A 14,332-nucleotide genomic window follows, 5' to 3' on the forward strand; every position below is an offset into this window, starting at 1 on the left:
AAGCCACCACTTCTGAGTTTATGTAGTGGTGAGGGTCGGGGTCCTTGAGGGCCGCAGCACCCTGCTGCCTGGTGGTGGCCCTCAGTTTGCAGCCGTCTGGATCTCTCCACTGTGGCTGGCTTCGTCACAAATCTGCTAGCAAGATGGAATCCAGAATCCTTTGTGACCTGATTATGGAAGTGACAGCCCTGCAGTGTTGCCATATTCTGCTGGTTAAAAGCAAGTTACCCAAGAGGAAGAGGGGATTACATAAGGCCGCAAATACCCGGACATAAGGCTTCGTTGGGGGCTATCTCAGAGGCTGCTCACCACGTGCTCCCAGGGCTGGGGTAACAGAGGACGTGGCTCAGAGGAGGGGCTCTGCACCCCAGTGCTCACTTGGGGAGGCACTGAGCACGTGATGGAGGGGTGATGTTCAGCAGAGCTGGGCTGCTAGGAGAAGCTGGAGCTAGAATCTGTGTCATTCTCAGCTGCTGAAAAAATACCAGTAGGAACTAGAAACTGGAAGGGAATTCCTTCTCTCTTCCTCCTGCCTCCAGTCCCCAGTCATTGCTCCCCCCTGGGAAGCCCTAACAGGAAGCCATCGCTGGTGTGGAAGTCCAGGAAATACAGTGTGATGATTTTCCCACCCCGTGGCAGAAGCTGAGAGACATTAATTAAGAAGCTGTCAGAGGGCCTGTGCTGACCAAACCCAGCTTTTCTCTCACACTTAACTCTCACCCATCTTTCCCTCGGAGTCGAATCGCTGCAGAGCTATCTCCAGACTCACAGGGAGCTGACCGGCCGCTGACCTGGGTGTCTCTGGGTCCCTCTCCCTGAGAGGCCGAGAAGGAAGGACAGAGGGAGAAAAAGCAAAATTACTTCTGCCTTCGCCCTGCTGAGGACGGCGCATTAACACGTGTTAAACTCTAGGAGATGCAGGGAAAGGCCACTTTTTCAGGTGGTGGTTAGATGTGAATGGTCTTCTTTTAAAAACCAATTTGTTAGCACTTATTAAAATTAAAAATGCATGTACCCTTTGATCCAGCGGTCCAGTTCCTTAGGACCCACCCGAGATCTGTTGACCACCAGAATATAATCGTGCCTGTGTAAGGATGTTCAATTCAACATTATTTAGAGTAGCAGAAAATTTGAATGCCCCATATATTATATAGCTATAATAAACAGTGAGTTTGACCAGAAATTGTTGACAGGAAAAGTCTACCGGGAAGTATTTCTGTGTGAGAGAAGCAAGGTACAGAACCATGTACGATATGATCACACTTATGCAAAATAATCCCAGCTTCCGGTACAGATATAGTGAACATGGGGAAATATGGATAAGTATGAACTAGAGTATCAATACATATATTCCCTGGGGGTGAGGTAGGGTATGGAGGGACAATGCTTATGTGCAGTAAAGGAAAGGGCCAGGGAAAAAAATGACAGCACTAAAAAAATGGTATATCTGAAAGGATTCAATTGGTTATTTATGGAATGTCACACACATGTACATACAAAGACATTTCTACTGTTAGCTTTCTATTGAAATGTAACACTTGGAGCAACAAGTTAAAAAGCCGTACATATATAGTTCAGTGAATTTTACTAAGTAAACATATATACAAAGACAACTTATAAATGAGTAAGTTTTTAAAGTAGGGGTCAGATCTAAGACTACTGCAGAGAAGAAAATACCTGGAAGGTGGAAGTAGAGAAAGAGGGTTGAGGCCTCCGGGAGGTCCAGCACCTGTTGGGGGACACTCCCCTAGGGGAGCAGGAGGGGGACAAAGACGGAGGCTGAGCCCCAGGAGTGGGTGCTTTTCCTGGGTGGGGGGATGGAGGAAGGTGAGGGGGCATAGCGAGCCCAAGGGGCTTGCCAGCGACGGCTAGGGAATGAAGAGAAGGCGAAGTGCCAGACATGAAAGGTCAGAGTGAAAACAGAGCTCAGAGCCATACAAGTCAGGAAAGGGAAATAGATGTAAATGAAGGCTGGAGAAATGTTGGTTGTGTCTGTGCGCTCCTCCAGCCCCTGCCCTCTCCCGTCACGGCCCCCAGCAGGCTGGGTTAAGCGCTTGTGCCCCTCTTTCTCCCACCAGCCTGTGAAGCACGCGGGGGCAGGGCGTGGGCCTTCCTTTTCCCTGTTGGAACAAGACTACTTAGCACTGTGCTTGGCACAAAGTCTGCATGTGGTTCTTATATGAACACATACGTGCATCTGGGAATCAGTGAATAAATAAATAAGGTCAGAATTAAGGGTGATTGATCATTGCTTCTAGCATTCTAGTGCCTGAGACACGTCTGGACCTAACCCTGCCAGGCCTTCATGCAGTGGAAGCACATGTTTAGGGCCACCCAGAGGGGAGGCTGGGAAGACCCTGAATGGGCATTTGTTGGTTCCCATTCCTGTCGCGTTGGCTGGTGGAAAGCAGAGGAGACTGACCTGGAACAGTCAGGGGAAGGGAAGCAACTAGAAGATGCCAGCATTTCACAAAGGGTGCTAGCTGGAGGGATCTGGCCACTTGGTTCCTCCCCTGGAGGTTTGGGACATGGTGGCAGAGCAGTTGGCAGAGGGGCACAGACAGGGACCCTCACCTGGCAGCCTTCCTGCTGGTATGGGGCAAGCAAATGACACCCATGCAGAGCCGATGCCCAGGAAAGGGAAGTCCTCTCCCAGGTGGCCTGGAGGCTGCCTTGAGCTCAGGTGGTGGGCACCCCTGGGCCTCCCAGGTGTTAGGCCAGCGGCGGCGGCCTCAGAGTCTGCACTTCTCCTCAGGCACACTCACGCCTGCATCTCCCAGGTGACAGGGTGACAGCACTGTTGCTTCTGACCCTTCAGCGTGGAGGTGGCCTTCCAGGGCACTCACAGGGTGGCTGGCTTGAAGCTTTTCTGTTTCATCCGTGATCTGCTGCTGCATATAGGGTGTTCCTACATGCTGAGTATTTCACGTTTTTTCCTTCCATTTTACAGGTAAGGAAGGTGACCCAGAAACGTTGGTTAACTTTCCCAAGGCCTCGCTGTTCATGAATAGCAGAGCCAGGGTTAGAGTTCAGCTTTTCGGGAGTCAGAGCTCCTGCTCTTAAGCCCTAGGAGATCCCTGGCTCACGGCTCCAGAAGGCAGCCTGCAGGTTGACAGGCCCCTTGCGCTTAGCAGGGAAGGCAGAGGCTCGGGCCGAGTGCAGCGGGTTATCTGCCAGTGGACACTGCAGGGCCCTCCTGCCCGGAGCCTGTGCGGACACCTCGTTCCCCACAGTGGCCGGAACCCCGGTGTTTAGAAATGCAATCTGGGACTGTTTGCCCTTCATTTTGCTCCTTCCAGAGCTTACAGTGTTTTTGAGGTGAATGTTCTCACTGAGGTGTTCTGATGCCTCAGAGATCCTTTTATTTCTGACTTTAAAAAAATTACGTTCATCTTTGTTTTGTCTGTTCCTTTCCTGAACCAAGCTAGGTGGTTAATGATCCCCTGAACTCAAACTTCCATGTATCAGGGAGCTATCAGATAGAGAAATCTAGTTCAGAGGTAAGACTTTCAAAGTGTAAAATGTTTTGTATGGCAGGAACTATCCCTTAGTGTATCTGTTTGGTTGTACTTGGATTTTTGGGGGGTGGGGGTGGGGAAGTGGTCAGCATACACCTGTATTGAAAATTTTTTGCAGTATTTCTAACACAGTTTTCCTCCCCTTGTCCCCAACACCCTTCTTGTTTTTTCAGATCACACACCCGGCGGGCTGCATGTCTCAGTTCATTAAGTTCTTTGGAGAACAGATCCTCACCCTTTGGAAATTTGCCTTACTTCGGAAGCGCATTTTGATATTTTCTCCCCCTCCTGTGGGTGTTGTGTGCTACAGAGGTAACTAAAAGCCAAATTCAGGGGCTCTTTCTTATGTTTCCTGGAGCAGAAACTGCTTTAGTCTTTTCACTGTTGACCAAATTCAGAAGAGCCGGGGTCATATCACGGGCTCCTGGGTTTTGAGCCTGGGAGTGACGTGGTTGGACTTGTACTTGAGAATGTGGCGGCTGGTGGAAGTGCAGGAGTGGACTGGCTGGCAGGTCTGGTGAGAGAAGGGTCTGGGTTGAAGCAGAGAAGATGGATTCTAGAAATATTTGAGACATAAACTTGACAAAAGTCGGTGTGAGATTGGACAGCAAGGTTCTGATGAAAGAAGAGCTCTTCATCGGATATGGGACCTGGGGGTGGGAGTGACAGAGCTGACTCCCCACAGATGAGGGCATGCCGCCAGGGAGGCCTTCGGAGATGTGCTCCAGGCCCCGGAGTACCTGGGGCAGGACCCTGGGGCGGGGAGGTTAGGCTAGAAGGCTCTGTCCTCCCCACGGGCCCTTCTCCCAGATGCGGGGCCCCCTGGCCCCGTGTTCTCCGGTAGGGTTGGGTTGCTGTCCTTCAGTGACGGCCTTGAGAGTGGTGTTTGGACTGTGCTGTTAGCCGCGGGATGGACAGAATCACCTGGGAGGAGTGTGAGAGGGGAGAGCATGCCAGTGTTCAAGATGCAGGCACAACAAGGGAAGCAGTGAAGATGGAGGACAGAGGACACTGCAGGGGGACAGGCAGAAGTAAGGGAACTAGAAGATACCAGGGTTACAGAAGTTTTGAGAAAGGGGAAGGTGAAAAGTGCCAGATCTTAAGCAAGACCCATTGAGAGCAAGACTGAAAGTCATCCACTAGATTTGGTAAGACATTGTTGGTGTGACCCTGAGGTCAGCTTCTGCTGCAGGAGCGGAAGGCATGTCCCCCGCCCCCAGCCCCAGGGCCCCCCAGGGCCTGAGAACACCAGGAGCCCAGCATCAGGGCCCTCCACCCCCAGCCCCGGGCCCCCAGGGCCTGAGAACACCAGGAGCCCAGCCCCAGGGGCCCCCACCCCCAGCCCCGGGCCCCCAGGGCCTGAGAACACCAGGAGCCCAGCCCCAGACCCCAGGGCCTGAGAACACCAGGAGCCTAGCCCCAGGGCCCTCAGCCCCAGGAGCCTAGCCCCAGGGCCCCCCACCCCCAGCCCCGGGTCCCCAGGGCCTGAGATTGCCAGGCCACCTGGCTCCTGGGTACAGGACAGCCCAGAGCGAGGTCCCCGCGGGGTCCTGAGGCAGCACCCGGACAGCCGTGGGCTCGGGCAGGAGGCCAGGCTCCCCCTCTGTCCTCAGTGTATTGCTGCTGCTGTCTGGCCAACATCTCCCTGCCCGGCATCGGGGGCACCGTGCCTGAGCCCAAGCCTTTCTTCTATGTGAACGTGGCGGACATCGAGAGCCTGGAGGTAGAGGTGTCCTATGTGGCCTGTGAGTATGGGGCCCTCCCTGCGTCCCGCCCGGCCTGGCCCCGCAGCTGCCGGGCTCTGTCCTCCCCGAGGGTCCTTCTCCCAGATGTGGGGCCCCCAGACCCCATGTACCCTGGTAGGGTTGGGCTGCTGTCCTTCAGTGACAGCTCCCGGTTCTCACCTCCTGACCTTGGTGTCCCAGGTACCACGGAGAAGATTTTTGAGGAGAAGCGGGACCTGTACGACGTCTACGTGGACAACCAGAATGTGAAGACACACCACGACCACCTGCAGCCCCTGCTGAGGATCAGCAGCGCCGACCGCGAGAAGTACCGGCGCCTCAACGAGCAGAGGTGTGGGGCCGGGGCTCTAGGCGCAGCCGAGGCCTGCACCCCTGCAGAGAGGAGCCCCCAGCACTGCCCTCCCGGCGCAGCCGTCCAGCATGCTGCCTGGGAGACAGGGCGGGAGGGAAGCCCTGTGGTGAAGGAGCCAGGCACCCAGCGCACTGTCCTGGCCACAGGGTAGCACGTACGTGTGGGGTGGCTTCTTTCTGATGCACTTTGGACTCTGAAGCCTCAGGAAGAGAGCGAGCAAGCATTTATGGAGCACCCACGCTGTGTGGGTCGCAGTGTTGAAAATTTGCTTATTCATTATCACATGTAATTCTCAATAATCTGGGTATCCTGTGAAATACATGGTATAACCATCCTTACTATGGGCAGTTAGGTAGGATTGTCACTTGTCCCAGGTTATGTAGGGCAGAGCTGGAGCCCAGGGTTTTGACTCCAAGCCCTGTTCATTTCTTTGCCCCCCCTTCCCTCCCTGCTTGTGGACTGGGGATTCCTGCTCTGGGCCACTCTCCTTTCCAGGAGGTGGCGGCCATGCAGGCGCCTGATCTCCGGTGGGGGCCCATGTGGCTGCGCCAAGCCTGATGGTGGTCTCCTTCACAACAGGCAGATGCTGCTATATTCTCAGGAAGTAGGCGAAGACTACAACCCGTGTGAGGAGGACCTCTTTGTGCTGTGAGTCAGCCTGGGCAGTGCTGTGGCCTCCCTCACTACCTCGTAGTACTGACTGTCTGAGGCCTGGATCCCTCCCGTGTCACCCACTGCAGGCCAGGGGTGTCCTTTATTGCTGCTGGGGGCCCTCAGAGCCAGGCTCCAAACAGAGCCCCTGTTCCTCAGGCCCTGCAGTGCCATTAAGGGGACTCAGCAGAGTTCACAAAAGAAGCAGGGGAGGGTTATTAAGAGAAGATAGGCATCCTGGGGGTGTCCTGTCGGGCGTTTACATCCAGATGTCCACTCCCCAGAAGCTCAGTCACTCCGGATTCAGGGCCTTCTCACCATTGCTTCCTTTAAACAGTAGTTCCCTGCATTTAGTTTTATGGGATCATCCGAACATTGAACTTAGAACCTAATAAATTCTCTTTCCCCGGATCTGTTGGTGGTCGGGGCAGGAGCCGTGGCTCTATCCCTTGCAGCATTGGTCTCCTCCAGAGCAGCTGTGTGAAATAGTGCACAGTGATAAGAGCAGAATTGTAATTGAACGGAAAGAATTCTTCCAGCTCCCTTTACAGGACACCTACCCCATGTCCTAGGATGATGGTAGGGACTAGCACATGCAGCTAGACCCACTGGTAGCTTTGGGGTTGAGAAAAAGGACTGCACCTTTGTTGAAATGCCAGCATTCGTTCTAATTAAGGGTGCTTTCTAATGCATGCCTGCAGCATAGATGTAAAAGTAGTTGGGAATTGGGCAGAGAGCCAGCGGTCTCATTTACGGCTGACACATCCATTGTATCTGAGACCCCTGAGCATCCAGAGCTTCTCTGGGCATGAGACGCATTGGCCAAGTCCAAGACGTCTGTGTAACAGCTAAAAAGTTTAGACAATCAATGCCTTTCCTGAATATGGCTCGGCTATTCATATAGTACCATAAGTCAGTGACACTTAAATCACACTCCATGCCTAATCCTCCCCACAAAAAAAGTAATCAGAGGCAAATATATAGGATGAAGGGGAGCTGTGGCAGTATTGCTACCTGCAGCTGGGCTTCCGGGTCTCTCTTACCCTCATGTGCAGCCCGCCTTGCCCACCTCCCCACCTGCCCAGGGCCCCGTGCTCTGCCTTTGCTGGGCAGCTGGCAGTGTGGCCTGGTGTGGTCTCAACGCTCGCCCCTGCCGCTGGCTCTTATCACCTGCCGGGGCTTTGGAGGTGAATTTCAATTTCTTGCTTTAAAGTCCTGACCTCAGAACTGCGTTAGCGGTGTTCTGTTTCACTGTCTCTTCCCCTTATGACTGAGCAGAACGAGGAGCTCAGCAGATGCCCCCACCCCCAAGCTGAAGCTGTTTAAGCCCCTAGTGACCTCACCAGGAAAAAGGGTCCGGCAGCCGGGTTATCACTTGCCCAGACTCTCTGAAGCACATGATTGCCAAAAAGTTGGAAGAAAGTTGCTAACCTTGGCAGCACTTTAATAACTTTTAACTTTGATCCTGTTTTCTCTTTTTCAAAGATATTTCTGATTTCTGAAACCATTTAAAAGTACATTAAACAAAGCAGTGTAGTTTTGGTCCCTTGTGTGGATTATTTGGTGAGTTTTTTGTCATTTCTGCCCTCCCGTTCCTGTGTCTCTGTTGTGAATGCAGGTTTTTCCTAGAGCAAAACAACCGGATATTTCAGACTTTACTGGAGGTGTCTGCCAGTCAAGACAAAACTCTGACAGCCGAGCATGCCCGGGGCATGGGGCTGGACCCCCAAGGAGACCGGAGCTTTCTTATGGACCTGCTGGAGGCCTACGGCATTGACGTCATGTTGGTCATTGACAACCCCTGTTGCCCATAGGAAGACTGGGCCCGGACTGGTGAGCCACCCTCATGTGGGGATTCACCCTGGGCCCCGGCTGGCCTCGTTTTTTATTATGTTGACACAAAGGAATATGGTTTATACTTTGCAACAAATGTAATTTTTGCAATTTCCATTCTTCCCTTCCTGCCTAGTGAGACTTTGGAGTCTACCGCTTTGTCCCAGAGCTGCTGCCTGGTTTGATCCAAGGAGTCATCAAAGTAGATTCTCTCCTCTCCTTATTGAGCGACTCCTTATTGAGGGGACGTGGCGAGGCTGTATATCCCTAAGAGCAGGCCGAGCTCTGGGAACACGGGGCGGGGGGGGAGGGGGGGACTGTTCAGGAAGTCGGTATGATTTTCATCTCGATGTATCAAGAATGACAAAAGTGTCCATCCAGTGTGGCCTTGAATGTTTATCTGCTGAAGGCAGACGCTAGACCAGAGGACCTTTCAAGTTTTTTGTATCAGTTCTGGGAGTCCAGTCTTGGGATCAGATCCCTTTTCCTGTTTACTAGGGCTAATCTATGTCTTTTCTGTTCACTTGAGTTAGAGACCCCAAAAAGGGACATGGGGATGTTTCTGACACCTAGTATGAGCTTCCCTAAGGACAGGATGAGGTTGCTTAACAGTCAGCTGAAAATAAAATTGCAGAATGAAGCCTTAAAACTTTTCTCAAAGTAAGTTAATGGTGGCCACTCAACGTCATACTCTTCTTTCTCCACACCCCCTCCTCTGGGATGGGTCGGTGAATTTCGAAGGGCCAGTACTGACCCTGGAGCTGGCGAGCCTATTCATCTTACAATTTGGTTTCCTTGAGGGGCTAACCATCCTCTGGGAGTAATTCGGGTATATTTAAAGAGAAATGTTTGTTGCCACCAAAGGTAGAGCAGCTGAGGGTCAAGCTATGGAAGATGTTTGGTTCCCTGGATGAGAGCTCTCTGGAGCATTGACTCTGGATCACAACAGAGCTTCACCAGATTCCATAATCTCGCAAGGATCTGGGCTGGGTAACTGGGTGTCCAGAAGTTGGAGCATTATTAAGACTGTATACCAATGTGGAGCCCTCACAAACTTCTCTTTAGAAGAGTCAACATTCCTGGAGCCAAGTATTGGGACCAGAGATGTAACAGATAGGTTAGCAAATTGATGGTGCCTTCATCCAGGGAGGTAGTCAGGAACCCCCGAGGGTCGGTGATGAGCTGCTCTGCTTTTCTCTGAAGTGTTTTGGTGTAGGACAGCTCCTGCTGCTCGCTGCCTGTTCTCTGGCTAGGCATTCAGTACATGCCAGCTTAACAGCCACTGTTGGTTAACAGGAAGTCAGCTCCTGTGAGTAGAGTTTAAGTCTTTTGGACCATCATTAGAATTTTGACCTGGGCTTCTGGGTTTTTGTGACAAATAATTTCTTCCCCTTCGCCCTTCCTGCCTGGCTCTGTTCTTGGAATAGCCATCAATGTATCCATGTCTGTGACCAATTCCAGCCAGGCTAATGGCACAGCAGAGAGAAATGACTTCCATGGGGCACATGTCTTATCTCAAGACTAGCTTTTTAGGGCTCGTTGCTTTATTCAAAGATATTTTCACTATAGCTCCTTGGTAATGGAATGCAAGGCTAAAGAAATTCACATGTGGAGATCCAAACACACACTGATTAATCAAAGTTAGTGTCTTCTATGTAAATATATAGATAAGTTTGGGCATCGACATATAAAGTGTACAATGAAAAACATTCTTCTCTGCAGTGTGGGGTTAGCCGTCATTTCAGTAATATGTATGTTTACAAAAGAAAAAAAGGGCTGTGTTAAGAAGCTGAAGCTTCACGCCCTTTTCCTTGAGGAGCAGCCCCCTCTTGCCTTTCAAGAGGATAGGTCTTCCTGACTTCAGTCAAGTAGTGTTTACTTCAGTGGCATTTGAAGGTTCAAGGTGTTCTAAGTTGGGGGTGGGTTGTCAGAAGCAGGGTAGAGGTGAAAGAAAAAGGTGGACTTCTTGGAGGACATGGGCAGATCCTCTTTCTCTGGAATTGGGGCATTTGTTGGAACAGTATTTTTCATAAGCACTTCTCTTTCCTGCACATACACTTTTGTTTCTGTGGTGTAATTCTAAGCACACAAGTGCTGATGTCAGTGCAGTAACGTGACCACGAGGTTCCTGCATTTTCCTTCGACTGGTAGGTCAGGGGGTCTGGGCTCGTTTTATATCCTTGTTCTAGGCAGCTGTCTGGCTGGCAATCACGGGCATTCCCCCTCCCCCTCCCGCTCACGCAGAGCCCACCCACCGAGAGGAACGTGCCTGGAGGCAGTGCCATGTGTTAGGTCTCCTGGAGTCTGTGCTCAGCCGAGCCCAAAGCGTGTTGGCTCCTGCATCCCTTCCGTGCAGGAACCAGGGCATGAGGCCTCCCCGTGTCGCCAGCTTCCTCCTGGGCCAGAAGTCTCAGCAGCATGGCCCTTGGCTGGGCAGCATGCTCATTGGCTCCGCAGGCACCTTCCTCACCATTTCTTGCCCCCTGCATCTTCCTTGCCCAGGTAGTGTGATATAGACCCTCTTGCTTTCGCCGCCACCTTTTGCAGCTTCCTCGGTACCTGACTCTCCTCCCATCCCCCTGCCTCCTCTCTGATATCTCAAGTCTGCGGCACAGCCCAGCATCACTTGCTGCCAGTTCTCTAAGAGGGGGATTCGTGGTGAAGTACCAGGTGGGTGTCCCTGCACAGGGATGGCAGAAGCTGCAGGCCCCATGCATCTGCTTTTGCTCTGATGTCGGTGAGCGTCCTTCCCTGCCTTCAAGGTCCACAGTTCTGTAGGGCCAGGGCTCACCACTGCCCTTCTGGAGCAAGAAACCTAGGATGTGGGTACCTTGACTCATGGCCTTCTTTGCCTCCCCTGCCTCAGTGGGCTCGGTCCTTCTAGGAAACTCGAAGCCCGATCTAATGTCACACTGAGAGCCACGTGCCAACCTGGACATGCTGCTGACCTGAGACACCCGGGCTGCCCTGTCATCCCTGAATCAAATTAGAAGAAATTCCAGGTGGCAGATTCCTGTGGGGCTTACAACTCGTACTATAAAATGAATACGTCCAGTAAAATAGGACAGAAACTCGTTAAAAGTGGATTTTTTCAATTTTGCAGCTTGGCAGATGGTAATATTCAGCCTTGGGGAAAATACTCAGACTTAGGACTCCTTCAGAAGGAATCAGAAATAGTAGGTTTATCTCCTACCAGACCAAAAAGCAATGGGCCAAGTAATTTGTTTAGGATTAGCGGTGGCTTTAGTCAGGCATGGAGGTCTGTGTGGGCCTGGTGTGGATCCGGGCTAAGTGTTCCACTAGGACCCTGTTCAGGCCTCAGTTATAAGATTGCTGTGAGTTAGAAGGCCTTTGCTTCGCCTATCCATCATCCGTGTGGCATCTCTTCCGCTTGGCTGGGGAAGGGATGATGAATTCAGTAACACTGATAGGAATAATTTAGCATAGGAATTTGCTGCCGTAACTTACCTGGTTTTGTTCCACATGAAAATCAAGATGGAAAATTTAAGTGTAACACAGAGCACAGATAATTTTAAATACCACATGTGACAACTCATTTATCAGTGTACCTACCTACGATATTTTAGCTTGAAGATAAAGGGAAAGATGAATTAAATCATAGCTGAATCACTGTTTTTCATCCTGGTGGCTATGAGGACGAACGTGCTATCTGTGTTGATACACTTCAGACACAATAAAAAGATGAGATTATTCACCTTTAAACTGGGGCCTTTAGGGAACCTTTTGTAAAGGGCACTAATGAATTAACCTTCTGGTGGCAGTACAGCAGCCCTTTAGGAAGAGGTGCGGACCTCAGGGCTGTGGGGTTTATTCGTATTTTTTATGAAACTGTAGCCCAATGAATAGATTGAGATGCTTTCTCCACTCCCAGTACAGATCACACCTGTGGGGCAGGACAAGAGGCGGGCACAGAATAAAGTAGTAAGACAATGTTCAGCTTGCCTGTGAACTTGCCTCAGTGTGATGCCAGTTCTAAGGCCAGAAAGTTCACGTGGGGGCCAGCATGTCATGCACTGGCTTTGGCCTCCCTGTTGGGTGCCTTCCTGACGGGCTCAGGATCTGAGTAAAGTCCAGCCCTCATCATAGTGCCCTGCGGTGAACGCTGCCTGCACGGGCTCACCTTGGCAGGCCCAGGCCCGTCCCTTCTCTTCCCAGGAAGATCCTTTTCTGATTCAGGTAGGGGAAAAGGAGTCAAGGGCTCCTTTTATTCCCAAGTCATGGATGTTTAATATTCCATTTTCATTACTAATATACCTCTGTTGCCAGGCACTATTAGAATTCTGAGTGTTGTGGGAAAAGGCTAACTGAATTACTTATGTTTTTCTTATAAATGATGGAAGTTTATTTTTATATCAATATTACTGTGTGATAAAATGAGTATGCAGATGTTAAAATGGAAGGACATTTCAAAGCTACAGTCCTAGAAGAAGTGGGAAGTTTTATAATTTGACCCCAGCTGAGACCCCATGAAAGTTTTATTTAAATGTTTTAGAGTATGAACAAGGGGACTATGCTATGAAGTCTTAGAGTTAAACTTAAGTGTCCTAGCGAGGTTGATGTACAATCAGTAACCTTAAGGGAAATTCTTGTACAAAAGGGGGAAAAATGTGATAATGTGGATTATCTGGCCGCTTAACTAGAAGTGGGAGGTAGTTTTATAACTGGCACTTTAATTCATTTTTGCAGCTGGAATACAGGGACAGTTGAATGAAACTGCACATCTAGAAAGGAAATAAGAATTTCTAGTGCTATATAAAAGATGGAGAAATAGAACCCCATTTTTATCTCTTTAGAGTCTATTCTAGAAATTCAACCATGACATGGGCTTTGAGGTAATAGGATCTAAATTCAGAAAATTGATTGATTTACCACAGTAGTAGGACAGGTGTGAGTTCCTTATGTTTGTTGTAGAATGCCTACTTAGATTAATGATGCATTTATTTTGCTTCGCAAGAACAGCTGGGGAAACGGGGCTTGGGGAGGGTATTACAAATTAGCCACGATGATCAACAAAATGACAAATCCATAGAGAGATCACTGAGTTAGCTGGTTGTTAATATATCTCATTGACATTGGAGTGAAAACTCCTTCCTTTGGTCAAATCAAGCAAAGGTAAAAACAAAAATTTTGAAGGCAGCACCAGGAAAAGTTTGAGTCTGGGGGGCCCACAAAGACCTAAGTGAGGAAAGGTGTGGACACTGTGCTTGTGAACAGACTTTGAAGATCTTTGGGGGTAGACTGTAGAGGAAAACAAAATTCACCTTGTTTACCCCACGCTAGTTGGCTAAATTTTTCATACATATGGGAAACAAACCATTTTTAAAACAAATAGTTGCAGCCTTGGAAAAGCGGTTTTCCAATTTTTTCCACACTAAGATCAGCAGAGCCTCTGTGTCGCCTTAAATGTCAAATCCCAATTTTGGTTAATACCCCAGTATCAGAGTTACAGCAATAAGAGACACTGAATCTATTTTTGTTTCTTTACCTCCTAGTATGAATTAAGAAGACCATTAATAAATTTTACCCTGAAACCTTGTGCACATAAGTATGTGGTTCTCTCTCTGTTTTGAAAGGTGATCATTTTAATAGCCTAAAGAATGCTGGGGTTAATCCTGAAGCTAAGAGTAAATGTTTATTAAATTTATTTTGTTCTGTGGTACAAATAACATCTGTGTATATCATATCTGTATATATCTGAACCAAGCTGTGTGCAGAGAGGTTGATATAACTATATTTACAGAAGACAATTTTTATAATTAAAATTCACATTTTAACATCAACATGTGTACTGCAGTCCTTTGCTTGTCCAAGAAAAGTGGTAGACAGGAAGGATGGCCCAGGGCATGAGCGGAAGCCACGGGGCTGAGCACGGATCTCACTAAGAGTGGTAATGGAGGAACTGGAGGGCTGGCGCCTGTTCCAGAGGCCATGGCCTGGATAAACACTCTCAGGGTAATGGGAACCTGAGTTAGGAATGCCTTTGCCAGCTAGAAGGCTTAGGACTGTGCATGTATGCATACATCCTGAAGTTTTATTTCATTTGTAGAGTTATATTTTAAGGCAGAAGAGAATAAATTTCTAACATTGTTGTCTCTGTGTTCAAAGCCAGGTTCTTGCTTTCCAAGCTACATGACCATGTAATATTACCTACAGCTTAGGGTTGGCAAGAGACCTGAGTCAATCAGTTGCATGTATAAAGCATTGGCACATAG

The 14,332-nt window shown here is 49.7% G+C and overlaps 1 protein-coding gene across 3 annotated transcripts in view; it reads left to right on the top strand.

Moving 5' to 3' along the window:
• The window catches only part of DENND11 (DENN domain containing 11), a 38,853-nt gene extending 24,953 nt beyond the window's left edge, over nt 1–13,900 (top strand). For 2 of the 3 annotated variants that reach the window (XM_017646747.3, XM_036994572.2), the window contains exons 5-9: nt 3,692–3,830; nt 5,132–5,263; nt 5,444–5,594; nt 6,195–6,263; nt 7,885–13,900. In XM_017646747.3, the coding sequence (XP_017502236.2) occupies nt 3,692–3,830; nt 5,132–5,263; nt 5,444–5,594; nt 6,195–6,263; nt 7,885–8,080 (687 nt within the window). In that variant the 3' untranslated portion in view covers nt 8,081–13,900. The remainder of the gene's footprint in view (nt 1–3,691; nt 3,831–5,131; nt 5,264–5,443; nt 5,595–6,194; nt 6,264–7,884) is intronic. The other variant, XM_036994573.2, reaches the window with a different exon arrangement.
• Nucleotides 13,901–14,332: the final 432 nt, after the last annotated feature.

This window comes from Manis javanica, chromosome 6 (genome assembly GCF_040802235.1).
Source record: "Manis javanica isolate MJ-LG chromosome 6, MJ_LKY, whole genome shotgun sequence".
Taxonomy (NCBI): Eukaryota; Metazoa; Chordata; class Mammalia; order Pholidota; family Manidae; genus Manis; species Manis javanica.